At 48.7% G+C, this 21,856-nt stretch overlaps 1 protein-coding gene across 2 annotated transcripts in view; it reads right to left on the reverse strand.

Annotated features, from left to right (window-relative positions):
• The window catches only part of HVCN1 (hydrogen voltage gated channel 1), a 40,164-nt gene that overhangs the window by 7,163 nt on the left and 11,145 nt on the right, over positions 1-21,856 (reverse strand). For both annotated transcript variants that reach the window (XM_025401941.1, XM_025401942.1), the window contains one exon: positions 5,182-5,466. In XM_025401941.1, the coding sequence (XP_025257726.1) occupies positions 5,182-5,466 (285 nt within the window). The remainder of the gene's footprint in view (positions 1-5,181; positions 5,467-21,856) is intronic.

The following is a 21,856-nucleotide window of genomic DNA, read 5'->3' on the forward strand; positions in this document are numbered from 1 at the left end:
CTGGGATAACAGGCACACACCACCATGCCTGGCTAATTTTTGTATTTTTAGTAGAGATGGTGTTTCACCATGTTGGCCAGGCTGGTCTCAAGCTCCTAACCCCAAGTGATCCACCCACCTTGGCATCCCAAAGTGCTGGGATTACAGGCATGAGCCACCGCGCCCAGGCAAGTTTGTATTTTTCTATTCCTGGGGCCTGCTGTTGCTGGGGTGCTCACAGAACAGATGCTCAATAAATAACTCAACACAGCCCTGCCTCAGCAGTCTGAGTCCTGGAAGGGACCTTGGGGACTGCCAACTGCAGGCTCCTCAGCTACAGGGACGGCTGCTGTGCTTACAAACCAGCTTCTGCCTGGAGATGTGAGGTGCCTGCCCCAGCTCACGTGTGCCCACAGTGGGTGAAGAGGGTGAAGGGGAGAGGAGTCCCGGTGTCCTGAAGAATTGAGGAGAGCTGCTATGGGAAACACAACCTCGTGGGCTTTGTGATGGGCTGACAGAGGACAGGTGGGGAACAATGTGGAGTGGGTGGGTGGTCTCACTGATGGCAGCTGTGGGAAGCAGCTGGTAGTGATGGCAGTCATGGTGACAGCCGGTGATGATGTTGGCGAGGGCACTGATGGCAGGGTGAAGGTGACAGCGTTGGGGATACCATAATGGCAGTGGAAATGTAGCAGTGGGAGGAGCCCCACAGGACTTTGAGTGACCCTTCTGTTCCTTTGGAAATTGCGGACCATCGCCATCCCCTGCCATTCGCACTCTCAGATCAGTCGATTCTGGCCTCTGAAAATTAATCTGCCACTATCTTGGCAATTTCTGCAGTTTCAGTTTAAAATTAAACAAGTTCAGGCCTCTGCAAGAACAGACTATTAATTCTTTGATCCTTTCAACCTGTAGGTAATTATTTCAGTAATTAAAGTATTCTATGATGTGGTTTGTTGTGAAAATTGCATGGCAAATTGCCTTATAATGAAGTTTTCACACATTCCAAATTCAGCAAGCTTAATAAAGGTGCAAGCCTCTAGTGGGGTTTTTGTTGTTGTTTTTCCTTGGTTTTATTTTGGAACTAAAGGGATCTGAGAGCTCATATGAGGTAAAACCAAGCCACAGAGCTACAAGGAACAGACCCAATATTCAGCCATGAAAAGGATGAGGTTCTGACCCACACTACTATGAAATCGTCATACTAAGTGAAAGAAGGCAGACAGAAAAGATCACACATTATATGATCCCATCTATACGAAATGTCCAGAAATGGCAAATCCAGAGACAGAATGCAGGTTCACAGTTGCCTGGGGCTGGGGGAGGGGGAATGGGGAGTGACTGCTAATGGGTACCAGGTTTCCATCTGAAAATGCTCTGGGGTCAGGCACGGTGGCTCATGCCTGTAATCCCAGCACTTTGGGAGGCCGAGGCGGGCAGATCACCTGAGGTCAGGAGTTCGAGACCAGCCTGGCTAACATAGTGAAACCCTATTTCTACTAAAAGTACAGAAAATTAGCTGGGCATGGTGGCATGTGCCTATAATCCCAGCCATTTGGGAGGCTGAGGTAGGAGAATGCTTGAACCCAGGAGGCAGAGGTTGCAGTGAGCCGAGATCACATCATTGCAGTCCAGCTTGGGCAACAAGAGCAAAACTCCGTCTCAAAAAGAAAAAAGAAAAAAAAGAAAATGCTCTGGAAGTAGATAGTGGTGACTTGTACAACACTGTGAATGTATTAAATAAATGCCACAGAATCATTTACTTAAAAATGATTGTTACGTGAATCTCACCTCAATTTAAAAAACAATGCAAAAGAAAAATGAGAGACAGACCAACCCAAGGTCACAAAACTACGATGCCTGGATAATAACCCTGGCCTCTATGAAAATTCATCCCCGGGGCCCTGAATCTGCCAGTTCACAGGGAGTGTTGCTTCTGAGGGGAACCAGGTCACAAGGAAAATTGCTGAGAATTCAGAGAAGCTGCTTTATTCCAAATCCTCACCCTGGCAAAGACTGCAGAGTCCGCGCTGTGGGGCGGCCAGTCCTGGGCTCAGCTCCCAGCTCCCCCATCTGCCTGGACCTTGGGCACATCTCTCATCGCTGGAACCTTCACTGTCCTCACGGGGAAAATGGAGTGGGCCACATTTTCTACCCCAGAGCAACAATGGGAGCATGATGTGAGTGAAGTATGAAGAACGCTTAGCACAGGGCTGGCCTGCGGTACATGGGAATAAAAAAGCTCCCTGACTCCTGGGACCACCTTCCCTTGGCTCAACTCTGTCCTGTCATTCATGGCTTCCTTGGGCCCTGAATCACCCCCTGTATTCTCTCCCTTGGTGGTGCCATCCCATGTAAGAAGGGACCGCAGTTAACAATATATCAAGCACCTTGGCCATCTCAAACCACTCAAGAAAGGGATCCCAGGAGCTTCCTGGATGCCGATCCTACCTGCAGAAACCACAACCTCTGAGCCTCCCCGCCTACTCCAGTGTGGCCTCACTGCTGCCACTGAGTCCCTCTACAAATCTGATCCCCCACCCACACACTTAGAGCTTTCAAAGGTACCCCACAACCCGTGGATGACCTTCCCTGGCCTCTTCTCTTGCCAATTGCCTGCTGGCAGCACCCACACCCAATCCACGTGCACCCTTCTCAATTCCTCCAATGCTGCAAGTCCTTGGCAAAGGAAGCCCCTCTACCTGGAAGCCTCCCACGCCATCCATCCACGGGGTTCACTCCTGCTCAGCATGCAGGTGTCACCTCCTCCAACTCCAGTCCCTGATCAGTCCCCCACCCCCAGGACCTCTCAAAGCCTCCCTCCTCCCTGAGGAGGGCTTCTCTCCATCTGTAACCAATGTGTGTCTCAGTGATGGCTCCCATCATTCCTGCCTCTCTGCAGCCTGCCAAATCCTCAATGAGGGCAAAGATGTGTCTGCCACATTTGTCACTGTACACAGCAGGTGCTCAATAAGTGACTGTTGGGTAGGTGAATAAACACCTCCACTCACTTTATGACAGGCATTCGTCTTTTTCCCCAGCAGGAGTGTCTCTGGGGGTCCCAGCTCAGGGGCCAGTCCCCAGCCCTAAGCCCAGGGAGGAGGGGAACATCCTGAGGGGGCGGCCCAGGGCTCCCCTTGCAGCTGCAAGGAAGCTGGTTCCTTCCTTCTGCTCCTGAAATTGAGGGTTTGGGATTTCAACCCCCAAAACTTAATAGCATGTTTCCTTTCCCATCACAGCCACAGAGGAGCTGGGCCGCCAGGCGCTCTGGCATGTCAGCTCTCTTGCTTCGCTGCTTTCAGCCACACAAGAGTGGGGGAAAAAAAGACCAAAATAATTTTTTTTAATCTTTTACCCTGGAATAAAGTCAGTGATAGAAGATGCAAGGGCTGCATTTCCCTGCTTCCAGAAGAGGGACAGGCTCTAAGGAGGGACAGGTCTATTTTGTTTGGGGACACCTGCAGTAGCATCCTCCAAATGCCCACCTTTGAGAACTGTGTGCTTCCCTGTGGTCCCCAGGCCTGTGCCCTCCCAGGACTTGAATGGACTTCTAGGCACCCAGACATAGGCTCTGCCATGTTGGGGTTGGGGATGGGGTCTAGAGAGGGCTGACCAGACTCCACTTGCATTTGTCCTTCAAAATCAGAAATGTCTTTCTAGACCATGTATGGTGGCTCACACCTGTAATCACAGCACTTTGGGAGGCCAAGATGGGAGGATCACTTGAGACCAGGAATTCGAGACCAGCCTGGGCAACATAGCAAGATCCTATCTCTTAAAAAAAAAATAATAAAAGCCCTTCTAAATGGCAGGACATGGCCAGGCAGAGTGGCTCATGCCTGTAATCCCAGCACTTTGGGAGGCTGAGATGGGTGGATCACTTGAGGTCAGGAGTTTGAGACCAGCCTGCCCAATATGGTGAAACCCATTCTCTACCAAAAATACAAAAATTAGCCAGATGTGGTGGCGGGTGCCTGTAATCCCAGCTACTTGGGAGGCTGAGGCAGGAGGATAGCTTGAACCCAGGAAGCAGAGGTTGCAGTGAGCTGAGATCCAGCCTGGGTGACTCCAGCCTGGGTGACAGGGCAAGACTCTGTCTCAAACCAATCAATCAATCAGTCAATGGCAGGACAGTTGGCCGGGCACGGTGGCTAAGACCTGTAATCCTGGCACTTTGGGAGGCTGAGGTGGGTGAATCACCTGAGGTCAGGGGTTCAAGACTAGCCTGACCAACATAGTGAAACCCTGTCTCTACTAAAAATGCAAAATTAGCCAGGTGTGGTGGCAGGAGCCTGTAATCCCAGCTACTTGGGAGGCTGAGGCAGGAGAATTGCTTGAACTCCATAGAAAGTTCAGTTCCCTTCGCTCGTCTGTGAGGACCACCCCAGCTCTGCTTTCTCCCTGCAACCACACCTGGAGGCTATCAGCAGTGGGCTAAGGCCAGGACAGCCAGGTATTTTGGGCATCACTCCACAAGAGAGACTGAGGCCCCCAGCAGGATGGGTCTCCATGAGGCAGGGGAGCCTCTGGCACTGAGTGTTTGCAGAGTGAACGGATGAGTGTTCTTTCTGTCTCTGTTATTTACCCTTTATTTACTTTGTGTGTGGTAAAATTTGCATAACGTAAAATATGCCATTTTAAAGTTGGCATAAAATTTAGTGGCATTAAGTCCATTCACAAGGTTGTGTAACCATCACCACTATAATTCCAGAACATTTTCATCTCCTCAAATGGAAACACTCCCACTTGTGGCAGCCGCCAATCTGCTTCCTGTCTCTATGGATTTGCCTGTCCTTAGACGTTTTGTATCAATGGAATCTTACACTCTGGCCTTTTGTGTCTGGCTTCTTTCCCTCAGCACCATGTTTTCAAGGTTCATTCACATTGTGGCATGGATCAGCACTTCTTTGCTTTTGATGTTGGAATCATATTCCACTGTACGGATAGAACACATTCGATTTCACACTCATCCATTGGTGGACCCTTTCCTTTTGGATCATGACTCTTTTCTCCCTGACAACTTGAGATCTGCCTGCCACATGCCCAGTGCAGTACAGGGTCCCCGGCACGTGGTAGGTGCTGGGCAAACACTCATAGAATGAATGAGGCAGTGGCCAAATGGGCTCAGCCCGGCCGCCTGCCTCACATTCCCTGATGGCTCTCCTGCCAGCTCTGGGCATCCCGGACTCCTGTCCCACTTACCTGAAACCTGTGGGAGATGAACAGTTTCCTCAACGTGCCCCTGAAGTCAAGGGGGGCCCTGGGCGTGGGGCCAGGGGCGGGGGCAGCGTCAGGGCCTGCAGCTCTGCCTTCCTCGCCTGAGGCTGGTGTGGGTGGCGGCTGCTCCTCCTCCTCCTCGTCCTCTTCATTCTCCCATTTCTTGTAGTTGATGTTCCAGGCATGGTAGTCGTCCCCTACGACCGTGAAGTGCTTTAAGAACTTGCTCATCCTCTCAGCGGGAGCCACCTTGGCCCTGCGGGTGACTGCCTAGAGGGCGGGGACAGAGAGCAAGAGCTTCAGGCAGGTGGCTCTGGGGCCCTCTGGGCCACTCAGAGCCCACATGGCCCAGGCCGGGCCAGGCCACTGCAGGTGAAGATGGTCCCGGGTGCTCAGAAACCCCTGCGAGCAGAGACCATGAGGTCACGGTGGTTTCTCGTGCTTTTATTTTTGGAATCCACGGTCTCGGTGTCTATGAGGCAACAGGAAACTCCTGCCCCCAGCAGGCCTGTCGCTGTGGTCTGGTTGGTGGTAACCAACGGAATCAGTACTGCAGCCTGGTCCCAAAACACCCGCTACAGGCCCACGTGTGAATACCGGAAGGGCCGCCCCAAGGTTCAGAGACATCACAACCTGGAAACTGGGGGGGCCAGTGGGCAGGGCGTGGGGAGGGGAAGCCAAAAGTAAAAGTACCCAGAGTTTCACAGAGAAGTCATGAGATCCCCACTCATCACGCCACACATCATGACAGGCGCGTGGCAGATGGACATTTTCCAAGTTCAGCCAGCGTTATTCACACAGACAGTTGTTTAAAGCAAAAGCAAATATCCCTGTGCCCTTTCTCCACTTTACCCACTTGCCCTACCAGGTATCAAATTTTACGTAAAGTTAAATAATTGAAATGTATAGGTATGAGTGCAAGAGCAGGCTACATGACTACTCATTGGGACTACTCCTACCTCATTGGGAAGAGAGAGCCCAATGTCCCTGAGGGAGCCTAGAGGAGATGGGGTGGCAGTCCAGACTCACGAGAAAGAAAGGCTGGAGAGGCTGGGACACCTGGCTTTCTCAATAGGAAAAAAAATCCATTCCCCACCTTGCCCCCGACACAGAATACATCTGAGATGCACTTTCATCAGTGTGTAAAGTGTATTTAAAAAGGAACAACTTAAAAAGTCTTAGGCCAGTAACTTCATGAGCTTAGGATAGGGAAGATTGCTTAAATAACACAAAACACCACAAAAAGTTTTTTTTTTAAAAACACTATTTTTTTTTTTTTGAAACACCGCTGGGCGCGGTGGCTCATGCCTGTAATCCCAGCACTCATCCCATGGGCTAAGGCAAGTGGATTGCCTGAGGTCAGAAGTTTGAGACCAGCCCGGCCAACACGGCGAGACCCCATCTCTACAAAAAATACAAAAATTAGCTGGGTATGGTGGCGCATGCCTGTAATCCCAGCTACTCAGAAGGCTGAGGCCCCAGAATCACTTGAAGCTGGGAGGCAGAGGTTGCAGTGAGCTGAGATCACGCCACTGCACTTCAGCCTGGGCGACAGGTTGAGACCTGTCTCAAAACACAAACGAACAACACAAAAGCAAACACAAAATCCATAGATTTGACCGCATCAAAACTATAAACTTTACTATGACACACACACACACACACACACACACACACACAACCTATGAAGTTAAAAGACATACCTCAGACTGGGACACCACAGACTGGGATAAATATTTGCAATGTATTTGATAGACAAAGACTTAGTAACCAGAATATATAAAGAAATCTTATAAACCAAAAAGAGAAAGAAAAACTCCATGGAAAACTGGGCAGTGGACGTTAACAGGCAGGTCATGTAAGAGAAAACTCAAATAGCCAAGATGCTTATCCCCAATAATACTGAGAAAAACGCAGAGTGAAGTAACAACGGCACATCTTTTCACTCCTCAGGTTGGCAAGAGTCTTAAAATCTATATCAAATATTGGTGAGGGCGTGAAGCAATGGGGTCTCTTGACTACTGAAGTTCTATAGGCACCAGCACCATCGTTTTGAGGAGAAATCTGGCATGATCTTGTCAAGCTGAAATTGTGCGTATCTTTCTGAATGATCTAGTGATTCTATCCCTACATAGGGTCCAAAGAGAAACTTGGGCACATGTGCGCAAATTGGTGACATGTTCAAAAACGTTTATTGCAAATATTCACCTAGTTGGGCAGGTGTGGTAGCTCACACCTGTAATCCCCACACTTTGGAAGGCTGAGGTGGGAGGACTGCTTGAGCCCAGGAGCTGAGACCAGCCTGGGCAATATGGCAAGACCCTGTCTCTAGAAAAATAATAAAAAAAAATTATCCAGGCAGGGTAGCACACCTGTAGTCCCAGTTACTTGGGAGGCTGAGGCAGGAGGATTGCTTGAGCTTGGGAGGACGAGGCTGCAGTAAGCCATGTTCTCCAGCCTGGGCAACAGAGCAAGACTCTGTCTCAAAAAAGAAAAAAGAAAAAGAAAATTCACCTAAATGTGGGAGATAGAGGAATGAATATTCTCTGTTCATGTGATGGGACACTATACAGCAGTTAAAATGAATTAACTGCATCTCAGTATGTCACTGGTGATGCCCATGTGTACCCACTCGGCAGCACTGAACACGGTAGACCAATCACTTCTTTCTTCAAACGCTTCCTTCAGTGGCTTCTAGGATGCCACAGTCTCCTGGTTTTCCTCCTACCTCAGTGGTTGTTTCCTGCTAGTTTCTTTTGGTCAGTGGATACTTTAGAGGAAGACCTTACATTTAATTTTCTTTTCTTTTCTTTTTTTAAAGAGGATCTCACTCTATCACCCAGGTTAGATGCAGGGGTGCAATCATAGCTCACTGCAGTCTTGAATTCCTGGGCTCAAGCAATTCTCCTGCCTCAACCTCCCAGGTAGTTCAGACTATGGCACACTATACTGTATCTGGCTAATCAAAACAATTTTTTTTTTAGAGATGGGGTCTTGCTATGTTGCCCAGGCTGGTCTTAAATTCCTGGGCTAAAGCAACCTTCCAGCCTCAGCTTCTCGAGTAGTTGGGATTACAGGTACATGCCACTGTGCCTGGCTTACATTTAAGTATCAAGTACAACTGTATACCCAGCACCTAGAACAATGCCTCGCACTTAGCAGACACTCAATAATATTGAAATGTTTGTTAAGCAACAATGAATCTAGCAATGTGGACAGCTCCTAAAAAATGTTGATTATAAAAGAAAGATATGGAAGAATAATAACAATGTCATAACACTTAAGCAAAAATGTTAAATACATGGAAAATATTATATACTGTTTTAGAATGTATAAAAGCATGAGTGTAAACATACACAAGAATGAGATTTCTGCTTCTGGCCTTATTACACTATAGAGTAACTAAACAGATTATCCCTCCTGCCATAACCAATTATAAAACTGGATAAAATATGTGAAATTTACTGTGATCCCTTAGAGAAGAAAAATGAATGAGGCACACCCCACAATCACCCTGCCTTTGTGCCTGGAGGTACTTTCTGGACTGTGAAGGCAAAGACTAGAGTTCAAAGCTATTGAGGCTCCCTCCCCTCAGGAATCTGCATGGCAATGTACCAGAAATAGGAAAGCTATGCAAAGGAGGAGATCCAAAAATATGGACTTTGGCTGAGTCCTAAACATCGTGTATATGGAACAAGATTTCATGAGGCAGGGAAAAATATAACTTTCAGGAAAAAAAAACCCAAAAAACCTTGGGGTGCTGTGAGCTGAACAACTACCAGAGATTACATAGGACTGGGTTGGGAGATATGTGAGTTCCCAACAGCCAGAGTAGAGAGACCTTATTGAACACCCTAAGCATTCAGCAGAAATCCCAGAAAAATCATGGCCTTATAAGTAGACCTAATCTAGCTTTATAGGAAGGGCCACATTACACTCATCCCAACAAAGCTTAAAAATAAGCCTTGAAATGAACAAGCTGATACCCAAGTAAATTAACTGCCTGTTGGAACAAAACTCAATACTCTATTAGGAAGACAACAACATAAACTCAACCTCATAGATGCATACTGTCTGGCATACAATAAAAATTACTAGACAGATAAAGCTGAAAAATGTGGCCCACAACTAATAGAAAAATCAGCTAATAGAAGACTCAGAATAGTTGGGCGCGGTGGCTCACGCCTGTAATCCCAGCACTTTGGGAGGCTGAGGTGGGCAGATCACCTAAGGTCGGGAGTTCGAGACCAACCTGACCAACATGGAGAAACCTCATCTCTACCAAAAATACAAAATTAGCTGGGCATGGTGGCACATGTCTCTAATCCCAGCTACTCGGGAGGCTGTGGCAAGAGAATTGCTTGAACCCAGGAAGCAGAGGTTGCGGTAAGCCGAGATTGCGCCATTGCACTCCAGCCTGGGCAACAAGAGTGAAACTCCATCTCAAAAAAAAAAAAAAAAGACTAAAAGTGGATAGAAATGATAGAACTGGCCAACAAAGACTTGAAAACAGATATTACAAAAATATATTCAAGAATTTCAAAGAAAACATAAACTTAATGAGGGAACAAATAAAAATCTTAATAGAGAAATGGAATCTACAAAAAAGATCCAGATGGCTGAGCACGGTGGCTCACTCCTGTAATCCCAGCAGTTTGGGAGGCCGAGGTGGGCGGATCACCTGAGGTCGGGAGTTTGAGACCAGCCTGACCAACATGGAGAAACCCCATCTCTACTAAAAATACAAAATTAACCAGGCATCGTGGCACATGCCTGTAATCCCAGCTACTCAGGAGGCTGAGGCAGGAGAATCGCTTGAACCCGAGAGAAGGAGGTTGTGGTGAGCAGAGATTGCACCATTGCACGCCAGCCTGGGCAACAAAAGTGAAACTCCATCCCACAAAAAAAGAAGGGGGAAAAAAAAACCCAACCCTGATCCAGATGGATATTTTAGAACTGAAAAGTATATATATGAAATGAAAAATCAATGGATGGGCTTAACGACTTATATTACCAAAGAAAAGATCAACGAACTTAATAGAAAACATCAACTGGAAACACAGGGAGAAAAAAAAGCTGAAAGGAAAAATAAACAGAGCCCCAGGGACCATATCTACTAGTTTAACATATGTGTACCTGTAGTTCATGGCCCTCCAGGAATCGGCATGTCTCCTTCCCCACAGCTTCCTTGCCACACTCCAGCCACTCTTCTATCCCTCTGATGCTCCACACTGAACCATCATGCAGGCTGTTCCCTCAACCTGGAATGCTCTTCTCCCCACTCCGAGCTTCGCTTACTCTTACTTCTGCTTGAAACTTCAGCTAAAATGTCAGTTCCTCAAAAAGACCCTCCCTGACCCCTAAAATCTAAATCAGTTCCCCTTCCATTTATAACTTCTCTTCCCACTTTTCCTTTGAGAGCCCTTATGCTAGTTTCTAACTAGAAACTGTTTTGTGCAGTCATATATTTATTCCTTCTCCCTCCTCACTAGCATTTACCCTCCATGAAGTCAGGGTCTGTGTCCCCCAATTCTTGTGTGACATATGACCTTGGGCAGAAGCCCATCATGCACCTGTTGGCTGAGGGCACTGATACCTCATCTCCCACGCTGGGCTCATCTCGGCCAGACCAAATGTCTCTGAACTCCCAGGGCTGGCCACGGCCAGGGCCAGGATATACTTAAGCTCTCCAGGCAGCCACTGGCCATAACTCCTTCTTTTTTTTTTTTTTTTAGATGAAGTCTTGTTCTCATCCCCCAGGCTGGAGTGCAGTAGCACGATCTCAGCTCACTGCAACCTCCGCCTCCCAGGTTCAAGCGATTCTCCTGCCTCAGCCTCCCAAGTAGCTGGGATTACAGGTGCCTGCCACCATGCCTGGCTAATTTTTGTAATTTTAGTAGAGATGGGGTTTCACCATGTTGGCCAAGCTGGTCTCGAACTCCTGGCCTCAGGTGATCCACCCGCCTCGGCCTCCCAAAGTGCTGGGATTACAGGTGTGAGCCACCGTGCCTGGCCATAATTCCCTTTTTTGAGACAAGGTCTCGCTCTGTCACCCAGGCTGGAGTGTAGTGTGCAATCACGGTTCACCACAGCCTTGACCTCCCGGGATCAAGCGATCCTCCCACAAAAGCCTCTGAGTAGCTGGAACTACAGGCACATACCATCACACTTGGCTAATTTTTTATTGTTTGGTTTTTTTTGTAGAGGCAGGGTTTTGCTATGTTGCCCAGGCTGGTCTCAAACTCCTGGGCTCAAGTGATCCACCCGCCTCGGCCTCCCAAAGCGCTGGGATTACAGGCATGGGCCACCACGCCTGACTCCATACTTTCCTTTGGAAACACCTTACCTGGCAGACAAGAGCAGCCTGTCCTATTTCTCAGTAGGGTGGGAACCTCAAGGTACTTTGCAAAAACCGCATTTATATTTTACAGAAGAGGAAATTTTTCTTTCTGAAACCTTGCAACCAGTGAAGAAGCAACTTTTAGTAATTTGGGATGAAAATATCTAGGGCACTCAGCAGAGCAGAAAACATTTCTGGTTTTCAGTCAAGAGTCTGTCATGCCAGAAGCAGAAAAGTTCCAGAAAAGGGCAAAGATAGGGCTAATCAAGAGAATGTGGTGGGCCTCAGCAGCTTCACCATGCACCCCGGACTCCTGGCATTCATGGACAGACTGATCCAGTGTGGCGCACAGAGCACCTACCTTGGTGCCTGGCTCGGAGCAGCCCCCAGCTCTGGAAGTGCCAGCTATGATTATCCCTTAACAACAAAAATTCGCCTGGGCGCGGTGGCTCACACCTGCAATTCCAGCACTTTGGGAGGCCGAGATGGGCGGATCACTTGAGGTCAAGAGTTTGAGACCAGCCTGACCAATGTGGCAAAACCCCATCTCTATTAAAAACACAAAAAACAGCCAGGCGTGGTGGTGGGCACCTGTAATCGCAGCTACTTGGGAGGCTGAGGCACGAGAATTATTTGAATCCAGGAGGCAGAGGTTGCAGTGAGCCAAGATCACGCCACTGCACCCCAGCCTGGACGACAGAGTGAGGCTGTCTCAAAAAAAGAAAACAAAAAATCCTCAAACTCCTCTCCTCCAGCTTCATCACATCCTTGGATATTTCACTTCTCTGCCCACTGCCTGCCTCTGCATCCCTCAGGCTGTTAAGTTACATGAGCGGATACAGCCGCTTTGTGGCTTAAGTGACACTGAGCTGTGTTTCTGTCACTTATAACCCCAAAAGTCTACAGGTGGAGTTGCTGATGCGGGACACCCTCACAGCTCCATCTCCTGTGCAAGACTCCTTGCTGTCCCCACTGTACTCTGATGCTCCTCTGAGGTCACCTTTCCATATCAAAGCCTGTGACCGTGACTCCAGCCTGCCTGACTGTCCCATACTCTTTGACGCTGTTGAATCTGCTCTGCTTGGCAATCTCGCCCCCTGCTTCTCCTCCCATCTCTGGCTGCCCTCCTCAGCCTCCTGTACCATGTCCCTGCCCCGCACCAGGAGTCCTGGTGACCTCAGTCCTGACCCTGTCCTCGAGCCGGTGACTCTCTCTTTGCGGGTCTTAGCACACTTGTGTTTTTGATGCGGTTCACATTCAAATCAAAGACTCCAATCTGATGTTCAAGATCCTGCTGGGTCATTGGTTTGCTGTGACCCACTTGAACTGATTTCTTACCTTTCTCTCCCAGTCCACTCCTCCTTCCACATCCCCTAGGGCATGCTGTCACTTCCACCTGTCTGCCCAGGCCAAGAACAGAAAATCGTCCTTGGCTCCTCCCTCTCCCTCACACCCTATCAGTTTCACTTCCTGAACCCAGCTGGCACTCCATCGTGCCCTCTCCCTCCCCAGAGCCTGCCCTGACCCTCCCTCCACCTCCCTGTGGCCAGGGTCCTCCTTCTCCAATGCCAACCTGACTGTGTCCCTGCTGTGCAGCGATCCCCATGCCCACAACTGCCTTTGGGATCAAGTCCCAGCTCTCTTGGCTTCCCCAGACCCTGGTCTCCCTGCCAGCCTTATTCCTTCCTAGCACCCTGCCTCTGCCATCCTCCAGCCACATGGAACTTGTAGTTCTAGAGCGGACCATGCTCTCTTGCTTCCAGGACTCCGCATGGCCTGTCCCCATCCCATCTATCTTCCAGGTCTTATACCTAGATTTTACCTTCCCTGGGAGGCCTTCCTTAATTTTCCCTCATCCCGGTTGGGGTGTACGTCACACCATCTTAACAACTACTGGGACACTGTCCCCACCACACTGGGCTGCGAACGCTGGGAGGGCAGAGACTCTTCCTCAGTCACAGGGAGAGGTTCAAGAAATGGTTAAGAGGCTGGGCATGGTGGGGCATGCCTGTAATCCTAGCACTTTGGGAGGCCGAGGCGGGCAGATCACCTGATGTCAGGAACTGGAGACCAGCCTGACCAACAGGGTGAAACCCCATCTCTACTAAAAATACAAAAATTAGCCGGGCGTGGTGGCGCATGCCTTTAGTCCCAGCTACTTGGGAGGCTGAGGCTGCAGTGAGCCAAGATCGCGCCACTGCACTCCAGTCTGGGTGACAGAGCGAGACTCCATCTCAAAAAAAAAAAAAAAAAAAAAAAAAAAAAGAAATGGTTAATAAATGAATGAATGAACAAAATCTTAGGCACTGCTCCTTCAGGGTAAACATATTGCTGACCTCTCTTACAGGTATTAGACCAGAAAAACTACCACCAGGGAGAGAAGGGGAAAGTGAAGAAGACAGACCTAGAAGTGAAGGAGAGAAAAGCATTTTGTGGATGCCTGTTTTTACAGGCTCGGAAGCTGCCATCTGTGGGAGGGGGAAAGTCCCTAGTTCATTATTATCCAACAATCGGAGAAAAAGGTACTTTTTAAGAAAGTCAGCCAACTCCCAATTCCCATGGCCTGATGTCCCTTCAGTTTCTATTTCCCTGTTCCCTCCCAGAGCTATTTTTGGGGACTTGATTTGCATATTAACTACCACCCTCACCCCAAAACTCCAACACACAATGGCAGCAACGTGTATTACTATGGTTGCTTATTTTATCACATCTCATATCATCTCCGCATGCTGTTAACTTCCTTCCACGCACTATTTCATTTCAACTCCTAACAACCCTGAGGTTGAGGCCATCCTCTAGGGTCCTGGTGATGGGGGGCCTTGTCCAAGCTCACACACCGTGGGGAACTGGAAAAGCAGGATCTGCCCCTGGGCTCCATGACTTGGAGACTATGTTCTAGAAAACACAGCTGACAGAAAGCCAGGCAGCCAGTGACCGGAGAGCCACCTGCTCAGAGGGTAGAGTAGGTGGAATCGTGCACACCCCCCCCAACAATTCCTGTCCCCCTGGAACCTTAGAATGTGACCTTATTTGGAATGTAGGTCTTTGCAGATGTAACTAAAGATGTTAAGATGAAATCATACTGGATTTAGGGTAGGCCCTAAATCCGGTGACTGGTGTCCTTAGAAAAAGAGAAAAGGGGCTGGGCACGTTAGCTCACGCCTGTAATCCCAGCACTTTGGGAGGCCGAGGTGGGTGGACCACTTGAGGTCACGAGTTCAAGACCAGCATGGCTAACATGGCGAAACCCCGTCTCTACTAAAAGTACAAAAATTGGCCGGGCGCGGTAGCTCACGCCTGTAATCCCAGCACTTTGGGAGGCCAGGGTGGGCAGATCGCCTGAGGTCAGGAGTTTGAGACCAGCCTGGCCAACACAGTGAAAACCTGTCTCTACTAAAAATACAAAAATTAGCTGGGCGTGGTGGTGGGCACCTGTAATCCTAGCTACTCAGGAGGCTGAAGCAGGAGAATCGCTTAAACTCAAGAGGCTGCAGTGAGCCGAGATCATGCCACTGCACTCCAGCCGGGGCGTTAGAGCAAGACTCTGTGTCAAAAATAATCATAATAATAAAATAATAAATAATAATTAAAAATAAATAAAATAATTAACCAGGCGTGGTGGCAGGCGCCTGTAATCCTAGCTACTGAGGAGGTTGCAGCGAGCCGAGATCATGCTATTGCACTCCAGCCTGGGAGACTGAATGAGACTTGGTCTCCAAAAAAAAAAAAAAAAAAGAGAGAAAAGGACACGTAGAGGGTAAGGTCACGTGAAGTCACAGAGGTCAGAGTGATATGCCTACAAGCCAAAGACTGCCAGCAACACCAGAGGCTGGGACGGAGGCCTGGGACAGATCTTCCCATCCCAAAGCCTCCAGGAGCCAGTCCTGCCAACACCTTGAGTTTGGGCTTCTGGTTTTTGGAACTGGTGAGAATGAGTTCCTGTTGTTGAAGCCCCCAGTTTGTAGCAGTTTGTTACAGTAGTCACAGGAAACCAGGACAGAGGACGTGTGCCCGAGTTAGCCAGGGTAGTCTGTAGACCAAGTACTGTTTTTCCCTTTATGTTTCTGGGCCACACGTTTGTCCTGGACTCCAAGAAGAAAGCCAACCTCTTCAGGGCCCAAAACCACTTGGAGAAAGCCTGATTCTGCAGCCAACAACAGCGACAGCTGCTCCTTTTACTCAGAGCTCACTGATCACACCACCTGCTGTTGCTTGATACTTTTAACGTGCCTAAGTAGTAGGCAGGGCAGGTAGGTGCAGTCTCTCCATTTTGCAGAAGGGGAAACTGAGGCCTGGGGAGGCAAGACCGCTTGCCTGAAGTCACACCGTGCCACACATTGTGGCAGGGTGACAGAAGCAGAGGGAAGTGGACACTCCTGTATGCCAGCTGTTGGGCATGTAAATGGGTGTACCCTTCCTAGGAGGGTAACAGGGCAGTTCCTTTCATCTTTTGAAAAAAATATTTGAGTCTCTCTGATGTGCCAGCCTTGGAGACAAAGGAGGGGATTGGCCCTAAACCAATTTATATCAAAATTTTATTTCCTTTTTATTGAGATGGGATCTCATTTTGTTGTTCAGGCTGGAGTGCAACCTCAAACTCCTGGGCTCAAGCAATCCTCCCGCCTCAGCCTCCCAAGTAGCTAGGACTACAGGTGCGTGCCACCATGGCTACCTTATTTTCTATCAACATTTAAAATGCCCTTATCGCCTGACTTGACAAGAGACTCCCACGTGCACACGGGTGCTCGCTCCAGTCCTGCTTCAATAGCCCAAAACTAGAAACCACCTCAAAGTCTGTTGCCCAGGACGCCATGGAAGACCCACACCACAGAGCACCACACCACCGTGTGGCCGGCCTGCAGACCTCATGCACCGACAGGGAAAGGGGTCCTCAATCTACATTTATGGGAAAACTGACAAAATCAGCCCCAACTCCCCGGAGGAGGGAGGGACTGGGTTGGAGGGTGAAACTTTGCATTTTTTTCTAATAGGTTTGGCTGATACCAAACCTATTAGATATGATTTGGTTTGGCTGTGTCCCCACCCAAATCTCAACTTGAATGATATCTCCCAGAATTCCCATGAGTTGTGGGAGGGACCCAGGGGGAGGTAATTGAATCACAGGGGCCAATCTTTCCCATGTGATTCTCGTGATAGTGAACCAGTTTCACAAGATCTGATGGGTTTATCAGGGGTTTCTGCTTTTGCTTCTAATTTTCTCTTGCTGCCATCACGTAAGAAGTGCCTTTCACCTCTGCCATGATTCTGAGGCCTCCCCAGCCATGTGGAACTGTAAGTCCAATTAAACCTCTTTCTTCCTAGTCTCAGGTATGTCTTTATCAGCAGTGTGAAAACTAATACAGTAAATTGGTACCAGTAGAGTGGGACATTGCTGAAAAGATATCCGAAAATGTGGAACCAACTTTGGAACTGGGTATCAGGCAGAGGTTGGAATAGTTTGGAGGGCTCAGAAGACGACAGGAAAATGTGGGAAAGTGTGGAACTTCCTGGAGACTCGTAAATGACTTTGCCCAAAACGCTGATAGTGATCTGGACAATAAGGTCCAGGCTGAGGTGGTCTCAGATGGAGATGAGGAACTTTTTGGCAACTGGAGTAAAGGCAACTTTTGGTATGTTTTAGCAAAGAGCTGGCAGCATTTTGCCCCTGCCATAGAGATTTGTGGAGCTTTGAACTTGAGAAAGATGATTTCGGGTATCTGGCAGAAGAAATTTCTAAGCAGCAAAGCATTCAATGCCTGCTATTAAAGGCATTCAGTTGCATAAGGGAAGCAAAGCATAAAAGTTTGGAAAATTTGCAGCCTGATGATGTGATAGAAAAGAAAAACCCGTTTTCTGAGGAGAAATTCAAGCCAGCTACAGAAATTTGCATAAGTAGCAGGAAGCCTAATGTTAACCACCAGGACCTTGGGAAAAAGTCTCCAGGCCATGTCAGAGACCTTCACAGTGGCCCCTCCCATCACAGGCCCGGAGGCCCAGGAGAAAAAATGGTTTCATGGGCCTAGGGACTTGGTGCCCTGTGTCCAGCTGCTCCAGCTATAGCTGAAAGGGGTCAACGTACAGCTCAGGCCGTGGCTTCAGAGGGTGGAAGCCCCAAGCTTTGGCAGCTTCCATGTGATGTTGAGCCTGCAGATGCACAGAAGTCAAGAATTGAGGTTTGGGAACCTCTGCCTAGATTTCAGAAGATGTTTGGAAACGCCTGGATGCCCAGCCAAAAATTTGCTGCAGGGGCAGGGCCCTCATGGAGAGCCTCTGCTAGGGCAGCACGGAAGGGAAATGTGGGATGGGAGCACCTTCTGGGGCATCACCTAGTAGAGTTGTGAGAGAAGAGGGCCACAGTCCTCCAGACCCCAGAATTGTAGATCCACCAATAGCTTGCACCATGTAGCTGGAAAAGTCGCAGACACTCAACCTCAGCCCATGAAAGCAGCCAGAAGGTGGGTTATAACCTGCAAAACCACAGGGGCGGGGCTGCCCAAGACTATGGGAACCTACCTCTTGCATCAGCCTGACCTGGATGTGAGACATGGAGTCAAAGGAGATCATTTTGAAGCCTTAGAATTTGACTGCCCTGCTGGATTTCAAACTTGCATGGACCTTGTACCTCCTTTGTTTTGGCCAATTTCTCCCATTAGGAACAGCTGTATTTACTCAATACCTGTACCCTCATTGCATCTAGGAAGTAACTAGCTTGCTTTTGATTTTTACAGGCTCATAGGCAAAAGGACTTGCCTTGTCTCAGATGAGACTTTGGACTGTGGACTTTTGGGTTAATGCTGAAATGAGTTAAGACTTTGGGGGACTGTTAGGAAGGCGTGATTGGTTTCAAAATGTGAGGACATGAGATTTGGAGAGGTCAGGGGCAGAATGATGTAGTTTGGCTATGTCCCCACCCAAATCTCAACTTGAATGTATCTTCCAGAATTCCCATGTGTTGTGGGAGGGACCCAGGGGGAGGTAATAGAATCATGGGGGCCAATCTTTCCCACGCTATTCTTTTGATAGAGAATAAGTCTCACAAGATCTGATGGGTTTATCAGGGTTTCTGCTTTTGCTTCTCTCTCATCATTGCTGCCACCATGTAAGTGCCTTTTGTCTCCTGCCATGATTCTGAGACCTTGCCAGCCATGTGGAACTATAAGTCCAATTAAACCTCTTTTTCTTTCCAGTCTCAGGTATGTTTTTATCAGCAGCATGAAAACAAATACAACGTTTATCCCTAAGAAACTGCCATTTTTGGAGTGAGATCCAGCCTGCAGGGAGTTAAGTGGTGAATGAAGTATTTAGTGGGGGTGGGAAGAGAAGGAACCAATATACTCATAACTGGAATCCCTGAATAAGGAAATTAGATTAATAGGCTAGAACAAAGATATAATTCAAGAAAACTTTTCTGATATAAAAGAGGACTTAAAAATGCCATCGTTGTAGATAAAAACTAGAAGAAATGGACAATTTCATATGATTCAACCTAATATATACCTGTTTGCTGTTTTATTATGCTATACATATGTTCATGTAGAGTTGTTAAAAAACAAACACAAGGCTGGGTGCAGTAGCTCATACCTGTAATCCCAGCGCTTTGGGAGGCCAAGGCTGGTGGATCACCTGAGGTCAGGAGTTCAGGCCCAGCCTGGCCAACATGGGGAAACCCCATCTCTACTAAAAATACAAAAATTAGCCAGGCGTGGTGGCACGTGCCTGTAGTCCCAGCTACTTGGGAGTCTGAGGCAGGAGAATCACTCAAACCCGGGAGGCAGAGGTTGCAGTGAGCCAAGATTGTGCCACTGCACTCCAGCCTGGGTGACAGGGCAAGACTCCACCTCAAAATAAACAAAAAAACAAAAAAACATAAAATCATAAGTAAGTGATGAAGCCCGCACAGGAACTCAAGTCCACCAGCTTTGTTCTTTCCTCTGCCAATACGGAGAAAAAAATGGCAGAAAAGTAGATTTTTTTTTTTTTTTTAAGTAACAAAAATGATATTTTAAGAGATGGGACTGGGAGTGGTGACTCATGCCTGTAATCCCAGCACTTTGGGAGGCTGAGGCAGGTGGCTGGCTTGAGCCCAGGAGTTCAAGACCAGCCTGGCCAACATGGTGAAACTCTATCTCTACTAAAAATACAAAAATTAGGTGGGGGTGGGGGTGGTGCATGCCTATAATCCCAGCTACTTGGGAGGCTGAGGCATGAGAATCGCTTGAACCTGGGAGATGGAGGTTGCAGTGAGCCAAGATCAAGCCATTGCACTCCAGCCAGGACAATAGAGCAAGATTCTGTCTCAATAATAATAATAATAAAATAAATAAGAGATGGGATCAAGGTTCTGAGATACAGTCTTACCTCCCTTAGCAGAGGAGCAAACTGAGGCCTGCAACACGGTAACCACCACCTGTCAGTGGACAGTCCATAGACTTGCAGCCAGGTGTGCTGCTTCCTGGTCCAGGGTCTTAACGCCACCCAGGCAGGGCCAGGGCAGTTGTCCCCTGTCCTAGCTTCACTCACCCTCCTCTATAGCCCTATCCAGCACTAAGCCTGGTGCATTTCGGCAACTAAGTGACCCCTGATCTGCCACCTACTTCCCCCACCCTCTGCCACTGCCCTGGCCAACTCCCCACCTCACTTGGAGGCTGTCGCAGCTCCTCTCTGCTCTCTCCTTCCCTGCTGCATTCTCTATCAGCTGCAGGAGAGCATCCCTCCAAGCATGACTACATCACTCCCCGTGCAGAAAAGGGCCAGCCCAGCAGGCCTGAGGCTGCCTTCCTCAGACAGGCCTGCCTAGCCTCCACTGGCATCTGGGAACGTGGACTTCTGGAAAATTCCCACCATTCCCTGATAAGAGCAGCTCACTGTGCCTAGACTGCTTGTGGAAACAGCATGGTTTATGCTGAACTCCTACTTTCCTTTGGAGAGTCTGGAACTTTTCTAAGTGCCAGGCAGAGGGTGCCTCTGTGCCCAGCTCCAGTGAAAACTCTGGGCATTGGGTCTCTAATGAACTGCTCTGCTAGCAAACACTTCACACATCTTGTCACAACTCCCTGCTGGAGGAATTGTGACCCCTAGGACCTCTGCCTCCAACCCAGGAGAGGGCTCTGGAAGCTTGTGCCAGGTTTCTTCTGAACTTCACCCCACGTGCCTTTTCCCTTTACTGATTTTAATTTCAATCCTTTCATGGTAATTAATCTGCACCAGGAGCGCATCTGCATGCGAGTCCCACAGGTCCTCCTAGTGAGTCACTGATGCTGGGCACAGGGTCTCGGGGACCCTGACACACTCCCTTATTTAAAACTTTTGGCTGGGTGCAGTCACTCAAGATACACCTGTAATCCTTGCACTTTGGGAGGCAGAGGAGGGAGGATCCGTGAGTTCAGGAGTTCAAGACCAGCCTGGGCAACAGAGTGAGACCCCCGTCTCTACAAAAAAATCTAAAAGTTAACTAGGTGTGGTGGTGCTCGCCTGCAGTCCCAGTTACTTGGGAGACTAAGAGAGGGGGATCACTTGAGCCCAGAATGTCGAGGCTGCAGTGAGCTATGATCGCGTCACTGCACTCCAGCCTGGGTGATAGAGCGAGACCTTGTCTCTTTTTAAAAAAAAAAAAAAAAAAAAAGAGACACCAATGCCTTCCAGAAGTTCACTCCTGTTTGCACGCTGTAGCCTCTATCTGCCCAGCTGACCTTCCCTCTCACCTCTCTCCCCACTCTGGCCATACTGTCTCCTTTGAGCCTTTCATACTTGGCTGGTTTCTCCAACCACAGGGCCTTTGCACACGTGACTTCTTTTGCGTAGAATGTGCAACCCCCTCTCACCCTGTCCTCTGTCTTCTTCTTCGTCCCAGCTCTCAGGAGCCAGCCAGGCCTTTCCCATCACACTCTCATGTGGCCCAACTGTTCACAGCATGACCTCTGTGCCTGGCAGACTGCAGGCTCCTGCTGAACATACCTCCTGGATGGTGGAAGCTGGAATGAAACCCCTGAACAAATCTCTTCTCTGTGGGGAGGCAAGAGGACTCCAAGCAGCAGGCTCAGCTGCCCCAGCACTTCTCCCCTCCTGCCCCAGGGGATCTGTGTTCTGAGGAAGGCCTATTTTTAAAATCAGGGAAGTCTTTAAATAAGTGTAGAAACTTTTCCTTCTCTAGGGTGGGGAGGAAGTCTGAGGTTCATGAAAACAGCCACCGTGACAGCTGATCAGCTCTGGCAGGACGGGCTGCTTACAGGCTGAGGGGTTTAGCTGGTGGCCCAGGTCCTCCTAAAGCCATGGTCCCCAGCTCTCTCCTTTTTCTATAGGGTTAGGAACCCTCCTGCCTTG

The sequence above is a fragment of the Theropithecus gelada genome, chromosome 11 (assembly GCF_003255815.1).
Source record: "Theropithecus gelada isolate Dixy chromosome 11, Tgel_1.0, whole genome shotgun sequence".
NCBI classification, from domain to species: Eukaryota; Metazoa; Chordata; class Mammalia; order Primates; family Cercopithecidae; genus Theropithecus; species Theropithecus gelada.